Source organism: Parasteatoda tepidariorum, chromosome 7 (assembly GCF_043381705.1).
Source record: "Parasteatoda tepidariorum isolate YZ-2023 chromosome 7, CAS_Ptep_4.0, whole genome shotgun sequence".
Lineage (NCBI taxonomy): Eukaryota > Metazoa > Arthropoda > Arachnida > Araneae > Theridiidae > Parasteatoda > Parasteatoda tepidariorum.
The window spans coordinates 60,311,601-60,339,600 of record NC_092210.1 but is presented as its reverse complement, the minus strand read 5'-3'; the positions used below and the strand labels follow the sequence as shown (position 1 = coordinate 60,339,600).

Sequence of the window (28,000 nt, the reverse complement as noted above, 5' to 3'; positions counted from 1 at the left end):
AGCAGTAATGAATCTATACAAATAAAACCACTATAATTATAGATAATATGTTAGCACAATTATTTGTGGTGGTCGTCGTTGAATCCGAAAGAAGAAAGGAGATTTAGAAACATAACATAACTGACTTGATGTTAACATTCTTATTGAAATGGAATGCCCCCATCTAAACAATTCTATTAAAATTGTGAAATCCGTCAATAGAGATAAATCCCTAGAATGGAATTGTTTTAGTGCGTACACAATTTTATTGTTTCTTTTTTCACCGCTAATATACAGCAAAATAATACTCATGTTTATGCAATAGTTTTTTTTTTATTATAAAAACATTTCACGTGTTTATCTTAACATGTATTTCTAGACGAAATAAATAATTTCAGATTAAAATTCTTGTGGAAATTGCACAAAATTTACGTGTAGTTAGCCTGTAATTTTTTTTCTCTTTTTGCTATGTGCATATTATACAGTACCTTCCATTGTTAAAGTTTTTCGTTTGATTTTTCAAATTTCTTTGTTAATTTTATTCATATTAACTCTTATTAATGTATATTTTATCAATTTATATTTCCTAGTTCTCCTTAAACTTGTCTCTTAGAAGCTATAAATTAAATTCACAGTTATTACTGTTACTTTATGCAAATCTCAGAATAATTGCCTATAAGAAATCTCAGATATATTTACATTTTATTCGCTTTAATTTGTATCATTATTTAAAAGTCCTGTATGAATAATTATGATTTTTATTTTCTGAACATTATATTATGTAATTAAGTTTACAGGGCCATTCTTATTTAATGGTGAATTTTGGATTACTGTATAAATAAAATATTTTTAATTTCTTATTTTTAATCTTAATATTATTATATATCTCTTTAAAAATTAGAAAGGAAAATACTAGCACTGGTAGTTTGCTTTAAATGACATTTTAATTATTTTGCAAATTTTTTCAATTGAACTTGGTAATAATCTCCCAAATCATTGCCATAATCATCAAACCTTTAAATAGCTTAGATTGCATCAATATAAGAAAATAGTGATCATCTCTATAACAAATTAAATTTATTGAATCTGAAATTGTTATTTCTGTTAAGTTGTCAATAGCATTTAGTATTTTTCAATTTATATTTAGTATTGTATTAGTATTCTCAATTTTTTTAAAATTTTTGTCGCTATTCATATCAGGAGTCTGGCTAGGTTTTTCTGAGAGGTACCTATTTTGTGAAAATTTAGACATAATTTGTGAAAAATTAAAAATTATTTTAAAAAATCAACACAGAAATATGGATTTATCGTTTCTTAAGGGATGCAAAAATAAAATTTTAAGAAAAAGTATTATCGAAAAAAGAAATGCTTTATGATATATGCCTAAAATAAATAAATATTTAACCTCCAGCAAAAGGGGTTGTGTAATAAATGGTTACTAACTACACCGAGAACTTTAAACATATTGATATTTTATTTAGTAAACTCAAATTTTTAAACAAATATTTGACACATGAAGACTATTTTATGCATTATATAATACAATTTTCAATATTTTGTTCTGAAGTTTAAGGGTTTAAATTAAAATCACTTAGAAAATTTAAATGTTCTTTACACTTTAAAGAAAAAATAAAGAATATCTTTTTTGAAAATGATTAATTTTTTGCCTAATTTCTGTGTAGATTAGCTTAAATAGGAATTTGAAGTATGGATTTAGATTTTATAAACATATATCTTTCTGATGATTTAAACAATTGATATCTTCCTCTTTTTTATTAAATTTTACTTCTGTTATTTTTTTTATGATGTCCCATTAGTCAATGATATTTAAATTAATCTTAATAATGTAATCTAGTTAATTTTTTATACTCTTTTAAAATCTAATAGTTAGATGCAAATACTTCTGATAAGTTTGAATTTTTTTTTTTTTTAATACTTTTGGATTTTTTAAAACAAATTATTTTTTTCTAAAGTACTACATATAAATGAATGTTTTTGAAAGAAATATGTATATATTTTTAAATATTCAAGAAAATCTTTTTTTAAAAAAAGTATTTGTTTTATTGTATTGATAGAGCTGCACTGATTTAAGTTCTTGATCAATAATTTCCTTGAATTTTTAAGATTTTGTATTATTTTTTTATTTTATTTATTCTACTCTTTTAATGTTTATATTTCAGTAATATTAAAATTATTAATTTCAGCTTGTAACACAAATAAAAGTCCATGGATTTGTATTCACTGTGGTGTTATAAATTGTGGAAGGTAATTAAAGTTTCTTTTAATCTCTATCTTTTTAAAACTTTAGATTTCATGTTATTAAACTTAAAATATTTACAAAAATGAATTTTAAGTTTGTATAAGGAAGAATTTTTGGCATCCAAAATTGTCATTGAACATAATAGGTATGTTTTACTGTCTAAAACTGTCAAAAATATTAAGTTATGGAAGTATCAATGTAATGCATTATTTTTATTCCATATTCTTTTACTGAAAATGCATAATAGTATCTTGTGTGATATTTTTCTTTTAAATGTTTTTGCAAGTAATCTAGCTCTATATTTCTAATTTGTATTATTGTTAATTTGTATTTTTTTTTATGATTCTCTTAAACGAATTAGTATTATTTCTTCATTTATATTTCTTTTTAGTACATATTTTATTTTTATTATCAGTTAAAGCCTATTACCAAAACTAATTAAGCATCATTGGCATCAATAATAATATGGCGATTGAATAATAGTGTGACGAGGTATGCTTCTTCTAAATCAATAAGTACTATTTATCCATTAATTTTGACTTTTAGTACATAACTTGTTCTTTTTTATTTCCATAGTAGTTATTACTAAAATTATTCAAGAATCACTGGCGTCAATAGCAGGGTTCATTGATTTAAATCAGCTTGATTTAAATCACGATTTAAATCATGATTAAAATCAAATGATTTTTTTAAAAAAATCATTGATTTAAATCAACTGATTTTTATATATATATTATATCGATTTTAAAAGTTAAAAAACAGTGCTTTAAATTATTGATACTTTTATTATTTTCTTTTCTTAGTTTTAAAATTTATTTTAAATAAATTGCTGCATTAATTAATTTTAGTTAACGAAATTACTTTCTTTCTTGGAGTGTGTTAAACACATTTAAAATTACATGTTTAAAAATCTTTTGATTCTTAACATTGAAAGTACAGATTAAAGTAAATATTTAATGCTGTCTTAATATAGACTTGCATAGCTGTAGAAAGTAAATAAACATGCTTTTTTTTCAAAAAGCAAATGTTAATTAAAATTCTACCTTTTGATTAAAAAAGCATGAAATTTAAATCTACATTATAGTTTATCGATGGAAATTTCTATATTTCTAAAGCTTGAGGTTATATTAAAAAAAAATTACCTTAATATGCCAAAAAAAGAAAAAAAAAAAAGCTGAGTTCAGATATTTTTTTCCTGATATAGTGTCATTCTTCCCTATCAAAGTCTATTTGAAGCAGTAGGGTTATTAACTGGTTTTTATTTTTCTTCTCATAATATGTTTACGGTATCTTTGAAATTATCAGATTTTCTTTTGTGAAAAAAAAATTCCAATGAGTACATTGATTTTTTTAAAAATGTTTTTTAGCTTAACTTATGTATTTTGATAAAGGATTAAAAATGAATATTTTAACATAAAACTATATAGATTGAATATTTATTATTTGATGAATAACAACATTTATAAACACAATCTGTTGCATTTATTTTGCCATTTTATAAATCATGAGGGAAAAAAAGAGATCACAATTTTAAATTAAAATTATGCTGTGATAATTGAAACTTTGTGTTATTAGTTAAAGTAGCATTCTTTAAATTATCAATTTTATCTTGTCTTTTAATTTCAATCATGCCTTTGTATCAAAATGGTCGTTATGCATTATAATGAAAAATAATTTTAGTAAGTTAGAGCTTCTAAAATATTGTTATAATATAGTTTTAATATTAATTTAATTTTGATTAAACATTTATAAAGTTTTTTTGATCATAAATTAAAGCTCTTATAGTGTATTTAAATAAAAATCAAAAAAATCTGATTTAAATCAAAAAAATCCGATTTAAATCATAATAATCCGATTTTTTTTAAAAAAATCAAAAAAATCACGAACCCTGGTCAATAGTGTGGCGATTTTTAATGTTTCTCAAAGATGAATTAATACTATTTCTCAAACAATTTTACTTTTCAGCTTATACCTTATCTTTTATTATTCTTATTTACTGTTGATTTTAAATACTACTTTATTTTAAAGAAATGCGTTTAAGCACATTACTATAAACAAAAGATGATTGATTTTAGTTACTTTAGAAATATAGTCGCTTAGTCCACTTAGATTTTGCTAGAGTAACTAATCAAACTATTTAAAAATTAATTAAACAGTACCATGAATTTCTTTTTTGATTAATGTCAGCTATACTACACTAGGTAGCTATACTAAGCTAGCAGACATCAATCATGTTACCTTTTGAACAATTTTTAGAATGAGAGACTGATTGTTCCTTACACTCACTATCCTAACTTCGAGGTGTTAGCCCAAATGGTTCTGAAGTTATTAGAAAATATGTGCATATGCACAGACTAACTCTTCATTTTGTTATTATAGATTCTCTAAAAGGGCACGAAAAATCTTCAGTGATAGTTTTGTTATTGAATCCTTTCTTCATGTGCCACTTTTTAATATAGAACAACTGATTTTTTAGGCAGGAAAAACACTAATAAGTAGCAAAAAAGAATTTTTCCAGTTTATGTTATTGTCTAGTATCTGATAACACTGTGGTAATTATAAGAAATAATTGTTATTATTTTCTCTTGATTCTACCTGTATTTTATAATCCAAATTTGAAAACTATTTTTATGTTAAAAAATTATTTTTTAATGCTTAGGTACGTTAATGGACATGCCAAAGCCCATTTTGAAGAAGACAATAATCACATGATTTGCATGGACTGTGAAAATTATTCTGCTTATTGGTAATTATTTTTAGTATCTGTTTATTGGCTGTATTATAAATTTCAAGACTGTTAAAGTATTTGTTCAATTAAGGTTTGCTGATTGTTGGAAAATAATTGATTGATCTTTCTTGAAAGGTTTTTATTCTCTATATATTTAGGTTTTGAATGTTCATATAGTATTGAAAGTATTAAAAATGTATATGGTGAAACTTATAAACAGTTAAACTTATCTTTCTGGGTCAATTTCTTTTTTGTATATTAGTTTCGAGCTATTACAAGTACATTAGTTACAATTAAGCTGCAATAGTATTTATAGAATTTTTATTCTCATTCTTTTTTTATTTTAGCTATATATGTGATGATTTCTTAGTCAATGACTGCAAGGAACTTAATTTTCTTCGAGAGCTATTGCAATCAACTAATGAGTAAGTATGTTTTTTAGAAGATTTCTTACAGTACAAGATTTCATGGATATGAATTATGAAACATTTTTTTAAATATATCATACTATTTTATTAAAAAAATGAGTACATTTATATCGTTTCTGTTACAATCATCCTTTATTTTTATTTTTAAAGGAAATAATTAACTCAAGGTAAGACCATCCAAAAAAACTTTAGAGATTTTTCAATAATTTGTTTTATTATGCAAAAATGCAAGTTACTACCATTTATTTGAATGTCACTTTAATAGTGTTTTATTATAATACTATTTTTGTGCAGATTTGCCTAGTTTTAAAAATCATGTGCCATAGCAATGCTTTCCGCCGAACATTTTTATCTGTTATTATTTTTTTTAATGCTAATTATCTTTGATGAGATCTCATAAAATTATTAACCCTAACTTTCACGATTATTTCAATTTTTATTATGTGATTTCTAAAAATTTCAAAAATGGGATTAGAGGAATTTTTTTTGCCTACATTCACCAACTAAATATTTATAAATGCAAATTTTACTTATACATAATGTCAATGATACACAACTAAGACTATTTCACTTTCTTTTTGTAATTACTTTTCTTCTGTAATTTTTTTACATCAATGAGATTCTAAATAATGTTATGATAGTTAAACAAACTAACTTTTAAAATTCTGCTACTGGGTTTTATGTAATTCATAAAATTTCTTTTCAAAGTTCAACACAAATTTTTTTTTAAATTGGCAATAATTTTATTTTGTTTATATAGTTTTTGTTTATTACAATGCTTGGTAGAAACTCTTAAGCTATTAATTAAGCATGAAGTTATATGGGAATGGTCCATCTTCAATAGAAACAGCTTTTAGTAATATCCATATACTGATATTCTTTGCAGGGGAGAAAGCAATAAATCAGTCAAGCGACAAGTTTTGATTGTTGAAGAAGAAGAAAATAAAAGATGTAAAAGATATAAAAAAGTTAGTATTGATTGATTAAAGTGTACTAAAATTTTGTGTTATGAAAATATATTTGGCTACATAGCATCTTTAATATATATATGTTTTTACCTATTATAACTTGAATTGAATTTATTTGAATTGTTCGATGAAATATGTGATTTATAAACACCATTTTAAACAGAAGAATTAAATGATTATCATCATTGACATCATTTTCAACTTAAATTCATCTTGAAACCATCATTGCATTTTGGTAAATTTGCTAATTCTCCAATTTCTTCTTAACTGTCATGACACAACATAATAATAGTGTGTTATGTGTTAAAAAAAAATTGTTTTTTATTATTCTTTAATAAATTTCTGAAAGAAAACAAAAAAGTGATAACTGTTGAACTGTAAGATTTTAATGCTGCTAATTTAAGAACTACATTTACAGTTGATGCTAAATATAAACTATTCTGAACGTCCAATCAAAAATAGATATTATAACAGGAGGTCGCCATAACCTAAGTGTGCAAAAATAATGCAAGCATGTGCTTCCTACTTAAAAAGCTTGGCATATTTTAACTAAATGATGTAAATATCTTTTTTTTAAAAAAAAAATTGTCAGATTTTTGAACAATTAAAGAAAACATTTTTCATATGATTTTTGTCAGATTTTGAACTTAAATATCACAGTCCTATTTTAAATATGAACTAGAATTTAATGGGAATTTGTACAGAAAATAAAATAGATTATTATGGATTGAAATAAATGTGGTATTTATTTGAAATTCTTGATGAGTATGTTAAGTTTATGTGAACAGCTGAAATTTATTTCTGTTATGATTGTTAACTATATATATATTGTATTTTGTATTTTAAAGGGAATAAAAAAGAAAGGTTATTGTAAAGCTAGAGTATCTGGACTTAGAAATTTAGGAAATACTTGCTTTATGAATGCAGTTTTACAGTCTTTGAGGTACATTATTACTTTTTTATTTTATAGTATTTTAAGTATTACATAGATTAATATTGTAAATATATTAATTTTATATTAATGAGAATTTTTTTCCCCTCAGCAATATCAAGCAGTTTTCTTGTTACTTCAAAGAACTACCGTCATTAGAACACAAAAATCACAAAAACGGAAAGAAAAATAATCATATCAAAAGTAATAGCAATGGAAATGATGTGTAAGTTATTTTAATGTAAATACTTATTAATTTTTGTTTCACCACATTTGATAATTTGAGAACAGTGAATACTATTCACCAAAAATAAGATTAACATAGATTAAAAATATAGATTTGTGTCAATTTCAGAAATTTCTAACACTATGACACATGTCACGTACAGCAAAAAAAAATTCAAAATTCACAAGATACATATGTATTGAAATTTTAGTAATTTTCTTTTTATTTATTCTTTAAAAATCTTCAAATGAAAAGTGAGTGAATATTTTATTTTATTATCTGTTAGTTATCAAGAATAAATTTTGGAACTTTATTAATTTAATAAGTCTTATTATTGTACTCAGTATATGTGATGGTCATAGGAATTATTGTATGTAGATGAATTGTTTCTTATTTATTTAAATTTGAGGCAAGCAAAAAATAATCTCTTTCAATTGCTTATTGCTGTTATAATGTTCAAAGGAAAACTAATTCTATAATAAAAAATAAGTAAGTTGATAAATCTGTGGTATATTTCAAGAGTTTTGATAGTGATATATAATGATATTTATTTTGAGAAATAAAATTTTTTTATTCATTGTTCGCCAGTTTGTTTTTATTTATTGATAATTTTTAAAAAAAAATTTGATCATGGAATTATCTTTCTAATAGATTATTGGCAGAAGAATTACGAAAAACTCTTATTTCACTACGACAGGGTAGCAAAAGTGCTATATCTCCTGAATCCTTGTTTGCTGTAATTTGGAAAGTAGTTCCTCGATTCCGGTAAGTATTTTCTTTGGAATTTTTTTTTCACTTGGAAATTAAATCTACTTTCTTAAAAAAACCTAATTAGTCTTGGAAATAAAATAAGGAATTAATTATTTATTCAATTACTTTTTTAAATTAAGCTCAGTATTCTAATTATTTTGTGTTTTGATTGCTAGCAACTCTTTTTTTTCTTTGAATTATAACTTATAGGGCATTGAAATATTAATGCCCATTGCTTAAGTGTTAATATTTTCCACTTCTAAAATCAAATCTGTAATTTAGATTGTAATTATTAGTTACCATCCACCTTTAGCATCCATCTGGTCTGCCGTTTTAAATGTGTAAAATTTCTACTGGAAGGTTAAAATCATTCAGCAAAAAAATAAGCTAATTCATAAACAACACACATTCCACCTGTGAAAGAGATTTTCAATTCGCTTTTGTGTGTTAACACTTTTAACTCTTGCACATCATTAAGCATCTAAGTAGATTTGACACAAACGGTTATTGTAAAGTTTATGTTATAAGGATTTTATTACACAGTATTACATATTTTAGCATTTTAAACAAAAAAATTAATTTGCATAATTAGATTTTTGAAAGATACCGAAATAATTTCACACTTTTAAGTAAACCATGCATTTGTCTTCAACTAATGCTGTATTGGCAATTAAAACAATTAAAAACTTAGATATTAAAATATTTCTGTGTATTTTATTTTAATTATTAATTTATTTATTTTCCTTCTAGACAAAAAATTGTTAAGGTTTTAAAATTAATTGTGTAGGACTACAGGTTTTATTTTTGGGGATTTCCCATTTTCTTATTTTAGTTGTAGTTATTTTTTTCATATTCTGCAATTGAATGAAGAAATAAATTTGGATTATTATTGAGTTTATTTTACATTAGATAAATAGGTAATTAAAACTGAATAAATTTGCTTTAAATTCTTTGAGCATTTTGTTTCGAAAAGTCTTAACTCTATAGATTATCTCAATAACTGAAATTTTAATATTTCATTCTTAAAAAAAAAAATTTGAGCCGAACTTTTATGTTATTATTATTTTTATTGAATCTTGTTTTAAAACTTGTTGATTCACTGATATTTATAATTGTGGTTATTGTTCTAATCCAAAAGAATTTTTTTAGTGGTTACCAACAACAAGATGCTCATGAATTTTTAAGATACATGTTGGATCGACTCCACATGGAATTGCTGAACATACTACCTTATCCTAAAGATCAGAGTACCTTCTTCATTGGAGCTAAGGGAAAAGCAACAATTGTTACTACAATATTTGGTGGCATTTTGCAAAATGAAGTGACTTGTCTTGCTTGTGGTACAGAATCCAAAAAGCATGATCCTTTTTTAGGTATTTAATAACAATTACTTGATTTGATGAATAATTTTGAATTATGATTGAAATTTGAATTTATCTTAATTTTTTTCTTCTGGGGTAATGATGATATTTGTAACCATATTTTGGTGACTTTAAGTCAAAAAATCAGTAAGAAAACTTTTTTAAATCTTAAAATAATCACGAAGCTGTTCTTGCTTTTTTTTTTTTGTTGAATTACCATTTTTTCTAAGCATTATTTAAAAAAATTCCAACTCTTATAATTTGATTTTTCAGGAAAACATTTTGTTTTAGTTCAGTTGAAATGTTTGTTCCTGTTAAAAGTTGACATGTTTTTTGTTAACTTTTATTTAATTAAGAAAATATTTTGTTAGGAACTTATTAGTTATTTTTATTCTGGAAAAAAAAAATTATTAGCATTCATTATGAAGTTATAGACAATATTTTAAGGAAAATAAGTTTTCTGATTTATGTTGTTGGTAGTTAACTGTGTGGCATAAATTTATTCTCTTATTTATTTTGTAAGGTTAGCAATGCAAACTTTTATTATTTCAAAGTTTCAATTTTTCAATTCAATTTTTTAAAATGTCAATTTTCAGTAATTTTTTAATAGTTTCAAAATATTACTTAAATTAAAATTTGTGAGAACTTACTTCTTCAAAAAGCTTTGACTTTGGTTAAAGGTATACAATAGCTGTTAGATTTCAGGGTTCCCACTGTCCTTAAAAGTCCTTAAAAACTGCATAATTTTTATTTTGTTAAATAAGGGCCCTTAAAAGTACTTGATTTTGGTACAAGGTTCTTTAAAGTCCTTAATTTTTCTGCATCACTATTACTTCATAGGAACAATTTTTTCAGTCTTGCAAAAATATTTAAAAAAAAGTCATTTTTTACCACCTAAAATAAAACCACGCATTAACAGTAAAGCATTTTAGAGAGACAAACTTTTTGGCATTACTTAATATTTAGCATGATTGGCCCAAGACTGAATGTTATGCATGCCTAACAGCGAAATATCAAGACTTGTTTTAATAATTTTTTCAATGTGTTTCCCAAATTTCATTATTTACTATTTTTTTTTAAATGTATGGAAAGAAATGCAAATCTTAATTCCTGCACTTAATTTTACAGTTCAATTTCAGTGAAATAATTAAAAATGGAATGCGGTTTAGTTTCATAGATGTTGTTAACATTTAACAATCTGAGAATATTTCTTTTTAAAACCCAAGCCCGGTGTGCAGAAATTACCTGGTCCTACTTTGGTGAACCCTGTTAATTAATACAATTATATCAGTATAATAAAATTGTACACATTATAATAAAATTGTTTTGTATTATTTTTTTTATTAATTGATTTTTTTTAAAAGAAAAGTAAATAACTGTCACTGGTGATATATTCGATGATAATCATGCTATTTTTAAGGTCCTTAATTTTCTTAAAGAAGTTCTTAATTTTTTCAAAAAAGAGTCCTTAAAAGTCCTTAATTATTGCTTTGTTTAAAAAGTGGGAACCCTGGATTTGAATTCTTCATTCGGATTGCACTGACCACAGTGCTTGTGCAAAATATCCCTCTCGCTACACCGATCAGGGGCTAGTAGAGTATTTGCAATCAGGTTGACTGTGAGAAAGGTTTTTGTGGTTTTCCACTTTTTGCAATGCAAATATTAACTAGTTTCACTCACAAAGTCCTCTGCATTATTAAGTTTGTCTCAATGCTTGATCTAGGAGTTCCCTTGTCTTCTGGATTGCATTCAAAATTACAAGGTTACTAAAGTTAACGTTGATAACTACAAACATAAATGCTTCCTTTGTTCAATGCCTGTTATAAAATAAAATTAAGTCTCATATTTATTGATTAAGCATTGTTATAAAATTTAAGGGTGTACTCAGAAATTAGCACGTTGAAATAGGTAACAACAACTGCCGAAAAAAAAGAAAAGAATTAGAATTTTCATAAGAATTTTTAACCTCATTAAATATTCTGCATTTTTAGTAATTTCTTCTACAATTTTGTAGTTAATCTTCTGCTATTTTAAAAATTGGGGTTGGCAGATATGTCCATGGTTCCAGAGTTCTTAGAAGTCGGCAGGATGGTAAAATGGAATCTGCAGGATGGTAAAATGGAAATCATTGAGATTGTTAAAAAAATGTGTTTCTGAATTTAATGAAAGTTTGGTTTTGATTAAAGATTTAGTTTTGAATTAATAAAAGATAGAGATTTTAAATTTATGAAATTGTATGAAAAACTTTGCTATAGATTTTTATGTTACATTCCTATCTGTTTATTATATGCTGTTTTTTAGATCTCTCGCTAGACATTCCACCTACTGCACTAGGAAAACCATTATCCAATAAGCCAAAAGAAGAAGAACTACCTAGTCTTCAGTTGATTGGTTAGTCTCAATCATTATAATTGCTTTTTTTATATTTTTTAAAGAAGTATTATTTTTTTTTACATATTATATATAAGAGAAAAAAATTTCAAATGTGTTGTCCGATACCGTGAAAGCTGCAATCCTCTTGTTTCAATCTAAACACTTAGTTAATTTTGGTTTGAAAAATGATTGTGTAGATATGATGTGGTTTAATGTGATGTTTTTTTTTTTATAATTGTCTGAAGGTGATGCATATTACAAGAGAACAAGAAGAAAAAAAAGTATGCAGCAGTACCGAAATTTATTTTGGCTTTAATTCAAATAGCAGTGATGTATATAAAATAATTTTAAACTTGGTGAGGAAAAATCAAACTGATTTAACCCAACTCTAAGAATTAAAACTTTATCTTCTCTAACTAAAGCAAAAAAACATGAACTCAAATTTGATAATCCTTTTCTTGTTGTCGAAGGTAACATGCATAGAGGAAATGGAATAATTTGTCCCTTCCCCCGCCTCTAAACTTCAAGGTTAGAAAAAAACCAGTTTCCTCTACTCTCGCATGGAAAAAAGGAGCGTAAATAAGACAACTTTTCTTCCCCAGAATAACCTTATCTATACGACTTCAATGTAAATAACTGGAATTTTCCCACCTGATAAGCATTCTCATTCACTCTTCTCCCCTATCCCTACATTCAGTGCTTTGTTGTTTGAAATGAGAATTTGGGTTTTGATCTGAAGAGCATTTTTAAAAAAAAAATCGATTTAGTAAAATTTTCTCTTCTCACAAGTCCAGTTTTTAGAGTTTACCGAATTTTAGAAGTCTGTATTTTCAAAGTTATGTAAAGGAAACAAATTAAGCTTTTGATTTATTTAGTGTGGTTTTCTTTTTTAATTAGATTGAAACCATATGACTACTTTATTCTAAGTTAGTATTATTATTTGTAATAAATATTTTCAATTTTACATTCTTTTATAATTTTGGTCACTAAAATGATATTTATACTACATCTGTTAACATTTTGCTCATGTTTTTTGTGGAAAATGGCGGTGAGCTCATAAAATGCTATGGAACTGAAAATTTTTGCTCTGCATACATTCTCTCTCTTTTTTCTCTATATATATGTATAACATCAACTAAATATAAAAAATGACTCTGATAGCTAACTTCTGGATTGGGTTCGTTTAATTTTGCTTGAATTGAGAATATTGTTTTGCAGCTTGGCTGCTCCTCAAAGCCTTGCAAAAAAATTTTATTATTCTCTACCCAGAGGTCTGTCCAGGCCGAATTTACTACCGTTTAGCGATACCTTCACAAATTCAATTTTAGGAAAAACGGTAGTTTCACAAATTCAACTTTAGGAAAAACAATAGTTTCACAAAATACATTTTCTTAAAATTTTATTTTTGTATCCCTTAAGAAACGATAAATCCATATTTTTGTGTTGATTTTTTAATATAATTTTTAATTGTTCTCAAATTATGTCAACATTTTCACAAAATAGGTACCTCTCAGAAAAACCTAGACAGACCCCTGCTACCATTGATTAGAGCGTTTAGATCTTTCACTTGCTTTGTAACAAATTTTTTATGCCTCTGCATTAGATGTTTTACGAATTTTTACTTCATCAACTGCTTTTGGCACATTTATATTGAGTCTGCTTTTGTCACATGCCAAAAAGAGAGTCAACTATTGCAACCCTTTTAAATTTAAAGTTCATTTGTTTTATAATCATTTTTAACAACCCTAGACATGCATTTCATAAATAAAAAAGGAAAGCAGATCTATATCAAATATTATCCTACAGGTCAGGCAACAGTTATGTTATCAGTCTGTACCAAATTTCGTAAAAATATAGTAATATATAAGCACATTGTAGTTACTCACCTATAAAACTTTTATCTGAAATCTTGTCTTCAAGTTATACCAATTATACCTTAAAATTATTCAAATAATACCTTAAAACTTTACAAAAAATACCTTAAAATTATACAAATCTTTAATCATTGTTTTTGCAGATACATTACAATATAAAATTGACTCCACAGTCATATGAAATCTTTTCTCATACAGCAAATTTGTTAGCATTCCTGGGCTCTATTCAAATCAAAACACCTCTAATTAAAAATGGCATTCTCGTACTTTGCCTATGTATTGCACATCACCTGAAAATAGATTTAAACTTAAATTATCCATGCAGTGTTGATAGATTGAAAAAAATATTTAACTTGAAAAATAATTAGTGTAGTTGGTTTCTGGACAAATTTGTACCGAATAATCAAACTTAAAATAAATATTACATTACACTTATCTACTCTCACAAGTACAATTTAAATCCCTCATGGACAGTTATTACTACAGTACTAAAAAATTCTTCGATAAAAAAAATTTTGAAAACTGAAAATTTAAGTTGATTTTTTTAAATGTGAATTTCAATGTTAACATCTATCTTGATGTTACGTTTCAAAGCTGAGACTCGCTCAAGGCTTACATATGGAATATTTGTTTAATTTAAGAAGTTTTTGTTTAATTAAATTAAGAATAAGTTGATTAAATATTTCACTTACCTGTTAATCAAAATTGTAATGGTTTATTCCAGCATTTTTAAATTTTTTGATATCCTTATGAAATTAAATCAATTGTTGATTTTTCTAAAAACTAATTAAAGAAAATGAACACTAAAAGGCTTATTTTTTTAATACTCCCGGGTTTGCTTTAATTCTTGTTATATATTTAAGAATAATATTCTTATATATTCGTAAATTTTTTTTTCAGACTGTCTGAGTAGTTTTACTGAACTTGAAGAATTAGCTGATAGTGAATTGTACCTTTGCCACTCTTGTAAAATTAAACAAAGATCAACTAAAAGATTTTGGATCCGCCGCCTACCAAATGTAAAGTTAACTTTTTCCTTATTATATTATTTTCATGAATATAGTATCACTAACACCATTCTATAGTGCTGAGAGTTTTAATAATTATTGTATTTTTAGTTGGGATACTAAGATACAGTAGTTTCTTTAGTATGCAGAATTGCCAACTTTTTCTGCTTCACAGACAATATTTTCTAGCATTAATAAAATTATTGTTTAATTTATGATTTTATAAATTTAATTTAATGTGAATAGCTTTAGAAGTACTTTCAAATTACTCAAATGTACAGATGCCACTTTGTGCAAGTTATCTCATGGTGTGGCCCTTAAAATGTTGGCGAATTTGAAATGAAATCCTGCAATCTGTAGTTTTAGGATCTCTACCACTTTATAAAGTCTTTTGCAGGAAGTGGAATAGTTGGCATCTCTAAGTTTGTAGTACTTGAAAGCTTTTGCAATTCTTTCTGATTTAGAATAATTTTTGAATATGATAATGTATATATCATATTAATAACAGTATATTAATAATAGTGTATATCATCACTAAAATATTTAATACACTAATTTGATGTAATCTTATTTTTCTAATTCATTTTTCATCATGTACTACAATACCAGCTTTTATTATTTTTATTTTAACACATCAGCTATTAACAAAGATTTTCTGTATTTTTTAGAAATTCATTTGTTTGTATAAAAAAAATTGTGGCAAAATAGTAGCAAGAACATTTGTTCCAATGGTGATATTTACACAAAAATGTTCTTTAGTGTGTTTTTTCCAAATGCATAATTTACAAATTTTTAGAATTTCCATTAAAGATCTGCTCAATACTGAAAAACATCTTGTTGTGTTCTTGAAAATCATGGTGGTTCCATAAAAATGTTTTTAATATTTTATTTAACTAAAATTGTTTCTCTTTTTGTTTTGTTCTAAATTTTATTTTGAATTTCTTTACAGGTATTATGTTTACATCTCAAACGCTTTAGGTGGAACAATTTCTTTAGAACAAAAATAGACAATTACATTAATTTTCCAATTCAAGGCCTTGATATGAATAAATTCATTCTGGTTAATAGGGTAAGAAATACATTATTTTTTATTTTCCCTCTCTTTTTCAGACTTTTATAATTTATTATTTTCATAAACTTTCTTATATGTATTGATGTCATTTTAAAAAATCTATTTTATTTTAGTTTTGGAATAATGTAGAATATAAGTCAATTTTTGGCAGTTTGGTTCCAAGTAATATTTAAAAGAAAAGTAATAGTTCATACTTTAAAAGTAGAATTTTGCAATATTTGACATATCTCAGCATGATTTTTTCTTTTCTGTTTCTCATAATGATATTACTGTAATATGCTTTTCCTTCTATTGTGATATACTTTTGGTATTAAAAAATTTCAGTTGTAAGAAAAATAAAGATATGTAAATAGGTCCATATTTCTGAAATTCTTTTTATTTTATGAAGATAGTCGAACTGTTTTGAAAAAATAGGAAAAGAAACTAAATAATGTGTACAAATAATTCATCATTTATCTAACTGTCTCTTTTTACTGACTGTGTATTAATGCACATATTTTTATGTAAAGATAGATATGTTGTACAATGTATTAAAAAAATGCACCAGCCATTAAAACCTTTCTTTTTTTCTGATACGTATTTTGGTTATGATACACTGAATACATTTATGCTTATGTGATAGTTCAAATGTATTGTATGTGTATTACGAATTTATAATTCAAATTATTTAAGTAAAGGCAATAAAAAAAAAATCTTACCTTTTGGACAATTGCTTTCAATTAGCACTGTAATTTGTTGAATCAAAGATGAATAATTTGAAATCTTGAGGAGTATACATTGAAATAAGTTTAAATATGAAGGATAAATTGTGAAACAGTTATTGCATATTTTTTTTAAGAACTGGTACAAGCATACCAGTGTGCATCAGTAGAATCTTATCAGTGTCCATTACTTAGTTACACTGTTATTGTCAACTGTTAGATTTTTCAACATAGATTTCTATTTATGGTAGCTCAATTTATTCTGTATTTTAGCATGAAACTAGAGGAACTTCAAGTGGTAGTACACTATATGATTTAGCTGCTGTGATAGTCCATCATGGAACAGGGTAATTTATTCTAAGTTTTCTGCTTCATTTTATTGTTCAATTTTATTAGTATTTTACTTTTGTGAAAACCTTGCTTTTTCTTATTTTTACTTCAAGTGTTTATTTTTATTACACTTTCTAAAAAATTCCTAATGATTTTTAAAAAAAATGTTGTTACAATACTGTTATCCACAGACCAATAAGTTTAGGGCTCAATCCTCACTGTTTTGAAAACACATATAATTCAAAAATAATAAATGTGTGATGAGGTAGTTGCACATGAATCAAATTCCTCATAATTATACTACTACATACCTGTGAACTTTTAATCCTTTCAAGGATGATTTTCCCCAGTGGTATTTAAATGGAATTTAAATTACAATTTTCGACAGAAACATTCGCTGTATTTAAATCAAGCTTATGCATTCCACAATAGTATTACATATTAATATATATGCTTAATTTTTTTAAAAATAGTGGTGGATCAAAAAGATTATAAATTAAGTTTCTAAATGCAAGGAATATATAGAAAGCATAAATTTTACTACTACTTAAATATAGAAATAAAATTTTACGCGAAATGCTTAAAAGTTGGCAGGTATGCTACTATATAATACAATACTATAATTTTGTTTAGTTGGAGTACAAATGGATAATTGTGTTGACCTGCAAACATATTTATTTCATTTTTGTGTAAACATTTATACTGCATAATTTTGTGAGCATATTCAATAAGTTATTATTCTAATAACATATTTGTTCTGTTTTGCGAACATTTTCGTTCTTCTGTTCTTATTGAATGAAGCCTAGTAAATAAACAGAGTTCATTTTAAAACTTTATCTGTTTTTGAATTAAAGCAAACTTTTATCCAGTTAGCTGGAAAAAAAAATCTTCAAAAAAAAAAACAAACAAAAAGAAAGAAAGATAAAAAAAAAAGCATGAATTATCCAAAGCATGCTGCAATTGGATAAGTTTTAAAATGTAGAACACAGATAATTTGCAACCATATTAACTTTTGTAAAAGGAAACGTTTATAATAAAAAAATTATGTTAATCAGGAAAACTAATATGAATTTACTTTTTTAACCATTTGTTCAAATATTGCCGATGATTGATATTATTCATTATTGAAATATTCTTCCAAAATTTTATTTTTAAATGATGGCAGTTATGATATCAACTATCACATTATATCAACTGTATTATGATATCAATTATCATATTATATCAATTGTTTAATTTTATCAACTGTAAACATTTATAGTAATTTTAAAATGTTTACTATTAAAACATTTCTCCCTTAAATGATGAAAAATTGATGTAAAAAATGTGCACGATAGAGCTTAAAATTATTCGAAATTAATATTTCATACTCATTAACTTGTCTATAAGTTTCAAAGTCTCCTAAAAATGGCTACACGAAATAAGTGTTCACTTTGGTAAAAAAGTGCCTTAATAGATGATGAACAATAGACATATAAACGAAATTATCAAAACAATTTGCTTCATTAAAAATTTTTTTTTTAAATTTTCTTCCTGTGTCCGTATTTATAATAACTCTCAAGACTTAGTACATGTCACATGCATTTTGTAAGTCAGATAATTGAGATGTATGCAGTTTATATCACAGAGATAAAGGTGTTATTATAAATCCATAATGAGTTGTGAATTGTTTCCAATTAAATAATATATATATATATTAATTTATGACATTTTGTTTACTAAAAAAAATTCTGGTTGGTTTTTTGGCTTTGGTTTTATTGTCTATTCAATTAAAAGTATTTTGTTTGGCTGCTATTAATTTTTTTCGCAATAATAAATTCACTTTCAGTAACTCTCTTAAAAATTATAACGGAATATTAATCTGTAAATTTCTTACTGCTTTAAGTTTCTTGTAGTAAGGTATAAAACTTGTTCAGAAACATGCATAATTTTTATTTTATTTCATAAAAATATTTTCAAACTATATATTTTTTTCCTTTTTGTTAATTGTTTTAATATTGTATAGTGATAATGTAAATGTTAATCGATATTTATAAAATATTGTTTTTCTAGTGCCGGTTCTGGTCATTATACTGCATATGCTACTCATGATGGTAATAATGTTTTCATTTTTAAACAATTTAAATTTTTTCTTTATTGAAATACTTTCCCAATTTTAACTTTTATTTAAGATTTTTTCTACTGTCATTGGAGTACATTTTTTTTATTTAAAATGTTAAAACTTTATAACTCGTTATAAATTTCTTTCAAGCTAATATCTGTAGATATTAATATGATGTAATAGTTTTTATTAGTTGTTTATAAATGTTTTTAATATTAATTAAAATTATATGAAATATTAATTGTTATTAAAAATTATCTGCATGAATGTTCTTAAATGTTCAGGTTAATATATATACGTATATACCTTTCGAAGTCTCCTGTTTTTTAACGGAAATTCCTGTATTTTACAATTATCTCCTCTTTACCTGTATATTCTCAAATTTCTTTGTATTTACAGAAATTTAAAAAAAAAAAAAAATTGACAATAAAATATCCGCTAATGGCAAAAATACTTCTCTTATTCCTAAACAGATGGTGATATTGCCAGTAATGCAGTATGCTGAGTGTTTGTAGCTTAAGTAATAAAATAATAATTTAAAAACAATTTTTTTGATTCAGATTTATATACATATTTTTTACTTCACTTAATGTAAGTGCTTTTATTATTTCCAATTTTGACTTACATGATTATGCATGATGTATCAAAACTTTAGTCATAGTCCAAAAAATTTCGATAGTAAAATCTTTGTTATTTTATTTCTTTAATGTTAATATTGGCAGGTATATATAAATATAATTTTTTTCATCTAAATTTCATCATAATTTTTGCTTGCTATTTGGTAATCGGAAGTAATTTTTTACAGGGTGTTGGCATCATTTCAATGATAGTTCAGTCACAGTGACTGATGAAAAAACTGTTGCTAGTTGCAAAGCTTATATTCTTTTCTACATTCGCAGAGAGGTGAATTTGACACCTTTTAGTGTATAAAACCATCCTAAATGTATTTATATCAAGTCTCAGTATCGACACTGATAAATTACAGTTAAGTGAAAGAAAAAAAGGTGATATGGACTTGTTCGAGTTTCCTGATGATGCTTCTGAATGTTTTGTTTTAGGGCCCAAGTTACTGCATTTATTTTCTTAATATAAGTATGAATATACTGCTAATAGCTTTCAAGTTCGGTTTTTATGTTTCATGCAATCATTTGCTTGTGAGTATATTGGGTTCTGTTTTTAGGGAATAATAAGAATTAATAACAATTTGCACTTCCTTCCAATGCTAAGAATATATGAATTATAGTCATAATATGATATACTATAAATTATGGCCATAAGCAAATGGATTGTGGTGAATAGATTTGGCTTATAATCATAAAATTTGTCATGTCAGAGTGGATACTGTAGCTATTCATGTATATATCTGTGATTACGAAATGGTTATCTGCCAATTCAAATCCTGCTCAGTTTTACTGTTATTTTAGTTCAGTTTTGCTGCTATAATTAAATACAATACTTGCCGCTTATAAAAATCACATTCGTTCAGAGGACATTTGATTTCTTTAGACAAATGATTTTATTAACTGAAAAAAAGGTAATTAAAAGATAATTTTGAAGCCTTTTTTTATTTTAATTAGAAATTAATGACTATATTTCATTTTGACTGTTTTTTCTATATATTATTATTGAGCATGAGCTGCAGTTTTAAATTTACAGAAAGATTTTAAAATACTGGTGAATTATTGTTTGAAATAAAATGTGTCGCATTGTTTAAAACTCTCTGAAAGGTTTTTCGATAATACCACTATAGTGAAGTGTAAATTCAAATAAATTTCGGAAATATTCTTGATTCTCATATCTTGCTTTTTACAGATTTGATTTTGAAAAGTGGCTGATTTTATAGCAGTGATTTTAGTAGTGGTGGTCACTGTACTTAGATTATTTAGAAAAATATTTTTAAGCAAGCTTTTTTAATGTTTTATTTTGCCAATGATAAAACAACTAACTTTGATTTACTTTTTTTCAGAAAATATTAAATCAATGTTTTTATTTCATTGGTTATAGGAATAAAATATGTGCATTTTAACTCAGGCATTTTATTTATATTAATATGTTGAAAATTTTGAAATGAAAAATTAATGTTTTTTTGGTAAAAACTGTCTTTAAAAGTAAATAAAAAATCAATGTCTGAAAAATGTTGGTTATAGGAATAAAATATGTGCATTTTAACTCAGGCATTTTATTTATATTAATATATTGAAAATTTTGAAATGAAAAATTAATGTTTTTTTTGGTAAAAAGTGTCTTTAAAAGTAAATAAAAAATCAATGTCTGAAGAATTTCAAAAAGCCCTTTTTTGGAATACACACCTAAATTACAAGAAGAAAAAAAAAGTCTAAAATTATTGTTGAAATGTTTTTTTTTTTTTGTGAGATATGAGAAATGATACATCTAAATTTACCATTTTAGCTTCCGAATTCTTTCAAATAATGATTTAAGCAGAAACACAATATTTTAAATTTCACTCATTTTATAAATTTTAAAAAGAAATATCTTTTTGTTTGTACTTTATTTTTGTTATCTTGTTAACTTTTTTGTCTACTGTGTTAGTCTTTAATTATTGTTTTGAAATCCTAGATGAAATTGACTGAACGAATTTTTAATAATTAAAAATAGTTTATATTGTAGTAGAATATTTTTTGTCAAAAATTTAGTGGAAAGTTTCATTGAACGAAGATGATGAAATCAATATAAAAATTGCATTATGAACCCGAAGAATTTTTTTTATTTAAAATGAATGGAAAATAGATGTGATAGTTATTTACAGAATGTTTTTTAATCAGTTAATCTGTGAATTTAAATATTTTCAGAATTTAAAAAAATACACTTTAATCATCTATAGTAACATATTTTCAATACAATTTTTCCTTATTGCATTTAGTTGAAAGTAATAATAGACTAAAAGAAATTCTTTTAATCATTATTGTTCTGTTTGATGGCAAAATTTGCATGAGGAATCTTTTTTTAAGTTTTTAAAGTTAGTTTAACATGAACAGTTATAGCTTGTCGATCGCTAAAAGATTTAAATTTCATGATCATAATTTCATTGTTTTTAATCATACAAGTTATTGTTGAATTATTATTGTATATAATTGATTTGTTATATTTTGTGTGTTTCCATTATGTGTACAAATTTGTGATTGTAGTTTTATACATGGCACAACCTGAGTGAATTTATTCTTAAATATATTTGTTTTCCCACTCTTGTTTGACATATCTTGTACAGTCCCATATTGCTACATTTAAAGACTATTTCAAAATCTCAGCTAGCTGAATTTGTTCAATCAAATTCAAATTAACGTGTTGAATTAAATTTAAAAAAAAAATTATTCATGGATTACAGAATAAAATACCTTTAGCTTTGAATAAAATATAAATATTAAGAATTTTTATTTATTACACCTGTATATATAAACTATTTTAGAATAAACAATAGTTCATGAATTTTACTACAGTTACCTTGAATTGTATTACTTTATGGTTCCTACCTATATAAAAGTCATTTTTTATTGTTCCATTTATGCCCAAATATTTAAAGTATAATTCTAATTTTATTTGTAAAGCTTCTTAACCCAAATAAGTATTAGTACATTTGAAAATTCAAAGTATATGTCATTGTTATTTGTTCAATGTTCTGCATATGGAACATATACTAAAGAGTCCTAGCTTCCCTAATATGGACATGTCTAATGCAAGACTTGATATTACTAGCTTTTGAAAATGATCTGTTTGCAATATCATTAACCATTGTTACTGTACATTAAAATTATTTCATATTTATAAAACTTTAATTTAGATGGAAATTGGCAAAACGTAATAAGACTTACTCAAAAGGCAGATTTAACAAATATTAAGATTTTAAACAAGTATTCGGTTATGCAGTGTTGCACAACCTTACATACTCTATTTCTTCATTACATACTATTCTCCCTATTATTACATACTCTTTTTTTATCGGGTCTTTATTGTGCTACTATGTTTTCTTATGCACACTTTTTATGATTGATTATGATGTTTAATATATATTTCCTGTGGAAAATATTTTGTTTAATATCTCTTAGACTTTGTTAGCATAATCAATTAATTTTTATAATTAATAATTTAACATATTAATTCTTGGTGCAGCAGCCCCTATGACATCTAAATTAGGAATTTGACCAAACATATTTTTTGTTTCTTAAATTCATATCGTGACTTATGGTATTTTCGTTTTGGGTATTTCAGTATTAGAAAATTTAATTCCATTAAATAATATGAGAAAAAAAGTTTTTCATTTTTGAGGCAGCATTGTTGACTATTTTTATAGCTTTGCTGGTTTCCATAAAAGTAGCTCTGGAAATAAATTTTATGTAGTATCAAAATCAAATGTGTAGTCTGATTCTGTGTTAGTTATTGAAATAGTTCATTTCAATACTTTAATGCTATAAATTTTATCCATTGGGCATAAATGTTTTTTTAAAAAAAAAAAATGAGTTTATCAAATTAAATTCCCATAATTTAGTATGGAAAGATGAATGATTTGTTTGCTATTGTCAAGTTGTATTGCACATAAATGGTGTAATTATGTCTTGTCATTTTTTGAATGTGTGTATAAGTGGAATTGTAAAAATAAGCAAACATAAAAAATAAACTATTTTTTCTGCACATTTGTAGTACATAGTTTTTTCTTATGCTGCTGCTTTAGAATTGCATATATTACTCAGTTAATTCAAAGCATCACACAATTCGATCTTTAATGCTTCCATTTCTGAATCTTCATTGCTTACTGCTACTTTGTCTTCCATTGTTTTGTACAAAGGAAAAAAAAATGCTAAATTTTCCTTATCATTAAATTACATTCCTTAAAAAAAATCAATTTTAAAATGTACTCAAACTTTTTCAATAAGTTATTACTGTTTCTCTAGAAATCTTTGATGCTTCCGTTTCTGAATTGTCATCGCCTACTGCTACTTTGTGTTCTATTGTTTTGTACAAAGATAAGACAGCTACATTTTCATAAACTATTTAAAAAAAAGAAAATCAATCTTAAAATATACTCAGAATTTTTGCAGTAAGTTATTACAGTTTCTCTAGAAAGCTTTAATATTTCCGTTTCTAAATCTTCATCGCTTACTGCCACTTTGTCTTCCATTGTACAAAGAAAAAAGGCTAAATTTTTATTAACATTAAACTTTCAAAATTAAATAAAATATCAATTTCAAAATATACTTAAAATTTAATAAAAAATTTCTTTAAGTATTTTGTTTCTCTAGAAGTCTTTAATGTCTTCCAAAAGTTTTAAGTGCTCATGCTAGGAACCTCTGCTCTAGACTTTCCACTAAAAATTAATTTGGTTGTAATAGGAAAATTGATATTTTTAATTAAGTTGCTACCACTTTCAAATTCTTATGCTGAATAATAAAATAAATGACATTAATTTGCAATCACAAGTAAAGTTAGCCAAGCCTTCTATGGAGCAATTCAGTTGGATCTGTGTTATGCATAATTAGAACAAGTGCCTATTCTCACTTTTAAGTATTTTAATTAGAAAAACTGATACAGTTATGTACCCTATTACACCTTAAATTGACTAAGTCCTAAGATAGAATTTTTACTAAAAATTTACAATTCTAATAAATATTTACTTACGGTCTAGTAACAATTCAAAAAATTAATTGTTTTATATTTATAAATCCAGCTATGTAAAATGTTATAATGAGAAGAAAATTTAAAATTAAGGAACAGCAAAAAGACAATAGAGTTGTAGAAAAAAATGAAGTAAAACTTCATTTTATCAAAATCTTAAGAGTTCAAAAAATTTTAAGTAAATCATATAATATAAAAAAGCATACGTCATGACTGTCACAATTTAAATCACATAAAAAATGTTTTCATTATTTATAAGAAATTTTATTATGCTATTCTTTTAAATTGTAATATTCAATTATATTGATGTTATTGAAATTCATAATAAAAAAGGCACTTAATTACAATTAGCATTTATTTTATTTCTCAATCAAAACACATAATGCATGCTTAATTTTTTTTATTAAACAGACAATAAATATTTCATAGATAAAAATAAATACCATAAAATATATTCCATTTTTCTAACTTTTTAATTATTATAAAATCATATAAATTTCTATTGATTTTTTAGCATTTTTCAAGGGCTTAACACATTAAGTTCTAATATTTGTGAAAAATGTTAGTAAAACATACCATCATTAAAATAATAGCAAGTTTCTTTGTTCTGTCTACAAATACAGCTATATGATTTTATATATACTTATTTTCATTACATTAAAAAAAATGTATGAAAATTCAAAGTGAATCAACAATAAAATGGAGAAATATAAATAAGTGTTAAAATGGCAAAAGTTGATAAATATATAGAGCCAAATATAACCAGACAAGTTAATTATATTGATGAATTGTAAATTTTTAAAATAATTAAATGTATAATGCATTTTCTTAAATCACACAAGTCAAAGTTTAAATTCATCTAAAGAAAGAAAGAAAAAACATTTAATACATGCATATTTAAAAAGTATGAATAAATAAAAAACAAAATTTTTCAAACTGCATAATAACCATCATCCATACAAAAAAATATAAATTAAATAAATAAAAATATATTTTTAAAATTTATATGTAAGAGATGTTTATAAAACTATATTAATAAAATTCACAGAAAAACATTTAGAAAAAGTTGTGAACTTAAATCTTTCAATAATTTTTTACTAAATTCCAAGAGATAGATACTTATAAATCTAAATATTTATAAAAAAATATATAATTATTTAAATAAAATACAGTTAATAACCATTATCCATGTAAAAAGTCATAGAAGTTTAATAAAAACATGCATTTAAAATAATCTGTAAAATCTAATTCCTGGAAAAATTGAGTAAGCTATAACAGACGATCACATACACTAAAAATTTATCAAAATATGTAATATTATGTAATGGCTGGATTTACTTCTCAACAATTTTTAAATTATCTTATAAATTTTATGTGAGTAATTCATAAAAGTAATTCTTATTATCAAAATAAGAGGAAACTTTATAGTTTAAGAAAATAATTAAAGGCATGCTTAAAAAAAAATCATACTGCAGAAATTATATATATATATAAAAAAAAAAAATTTATTAATTGATAAACTTGAAAGCTTTTTTTTATAATTTAAACTGAAAATTATGAAGGTGCATTTTTAAAAAAAAAAAATATTTTGAAATGACTTAAATTTATAAATAGACCTTCTCCCACTTCAAAAAAGACATACTAATAAAAATTTAACCAGTTGAGAATAATCCTAACAAAATAAATATTTCTAACAGTAATCAAAATGAAACCTATGAACACAGATAATTTCAACAGAGTATAATTATTTAAACAGTGAATTATTCTTTTAAATGGAATATGAATAAAATGGCAGTGTTCTCAAGAGATGGCCGCTTATTTTTACAAAAAGGGCAGGCAAGACAAACCGCCTTCTAAAAAAGCTTTGAGAAAACACTGTTCGAATGTTTGTAAACTTTAAAAATATGGAATATAATGAATATAAATAAAAAATAATTATGCAAGACATGTATGTGAGACCAGTTCTAAGATCAATCTCTACATAAATTCATGTAAAATTTTAAAATCTTTACGACACTTAAATTATTGGAATAGGTACTTAATAAACATTTATCACAGACAATAAAAATAAATACTACAAATTTCCTAAAAGATCATCACTATCATCATCCATAACTTGACTAAGTGTTGATTCAACGTTAGCTGGCATGATTGCATCAGGAAAAGATTTAGTTTTATTTACAGTATTCCTACTCCTCTTTTTGCTCGGCTTAACAGGCACAACAGAATCTTCTTCATCATCGAGAAAAGGAAGGGAACTTCTATTCATTGCTGTTGAAGGACCAGGCTCATTTAAATTAAGAAATTCGTTTGCATTTTCTTCTGAGGATTCACTTACTGAAGGTATTCTAGGTTTTTTAGAATTTAGCTTTTTGTTAGTTGAAGTTTTTGATGATCCAGGTAATTTACCACTTTTGATATCTTTTATTTTCTTCTTTTTTTCATTCAAGACAAGCACAAATTTCGAAAACAATTCTTTCTCTAAGTTTTCTTTAATATCAACAGCTTCAGACAACTGATGAATTGCCTTATCAGTTTGACTTTTGCATTCAACCAATTCAGCAGTAAGAGATTTAACTTTAGAATTTAAATTAAGAATTTCTTTAGCAAGGGAAATTAATACATTGTCGAATACAGATACATATTCCTGTTCCATCATTTCTATACAGCCAAGAATAATAGTAGTTTCTTCTTGGTCAACACTTGCCCACTTAAATTTGTAGTTAACACTGTCTTTTTGCAAAGAGTAATTAAAAGTACATTCATTTGAAGGTTCTTGAAAAAGAGCTTGCTTTGATTGCTCCATAAAATCACTAAAACTTAGACCTATACTTGCCGCTTGAGTTCTCAAAACTAAATCAGACGCTTGGCCAGTGTAGGATTTATTATGTTGGATATCTAAAATTTTGAGCTCCAGGTTTCTTTTAGGTTCATATTCAGACAATAGAAATACTTCTTCACCTTCAAGACATATTTTGTTTAAAGCCTTGTGAGAAAACATTTTGATAAGGAGGATGATAGCGATTTTTTACAAACTCATTATTAAAAGAAAACGCAAACTTAAATAAAAGTTAAAAATTGAAGTAATCAAACAATTTTTTCAGTTGCAAATATTTATTAAGAAAACTTATCTTCAGCCACTACTTTTTGTTTTGTTTATTGTTTAAGTGAGACGATTTTACATGTTTGATTTTGTACTGCTTAGGTTTTCTTTTAAAGTAGACAGTTAAGAAATTTTAATGTAACCGCATATCTGCACGGCTGTTGCTTGGCTGACCGCCTTTTT

At 24.8% G+C, this 28,000-nt stretch overlaps 2 protein-coding genes across 3 annotated transcripts; one reads left to right on the top strand and one right to left on the bottom strand.

The window, feature by feature from the left end:
• Window position 1: 1 nt before the first annotated feature.
• Window positions 2-22,349, top strand: LOC107445162 (ubiquitin carboxyl-terminal hydrolase 3). 2 transcript variants are annotated; one of them, XM_016059505.3, is made up of 15 exons: window positions 2-230; window positions 2,184-2,244; window positions 4,899-4,985; window positions 5,315-5,392; window positions 6,282-6,363; window positions 7,212-7,306; window positions 7,407-7,520; window positions 8,172-8,285; window positions 9,420-9,643; window positions 11,933-12,022; window positions 14,779-14,897; window positions 15,835-15,954; window positions 16,932-17,005; window positions 19,041-19,081; window positions 19,895-22,349. In XM_016059505.3, exons 1-15 carry the CDS (start codon window positions 149-151, stop codon window positions 20,017-20,019), a joined length of 1,506 nt encoding a protein of 501 aa, XP_015914991.1. In that variant the 5' UTR covers window positions 2-148; the 3' UTR covers window positions 20,020-22,349. The 2 variants fall into 2 exon arrangements, with proteins under 2 accessions (XP_015914991.1, XP_071039593.1); XM_071183492.1 differs by lacking the exon at window positions 2-230 and adding an exon at window positions 406-424.
• A 4,287-nt stretch (window positions 22,350-26,636) lies between these two features.
• LOC107445159 (DNA repair protein xrcc4) lies at window positions 26,637-27,750 on the bottom strand (the record flags this gene model as incomplete). Its single annotated transcript, XM_016059502.2, is given in 1 exon segment — window positions 26,637-27,750. A coding segment is annotated over 1 exon segment (927 nt). The 3' UTR covers window positions 26,637-26,788.
• Window positions 27,751-28,000: the final 250 nt, after the last annotated feature.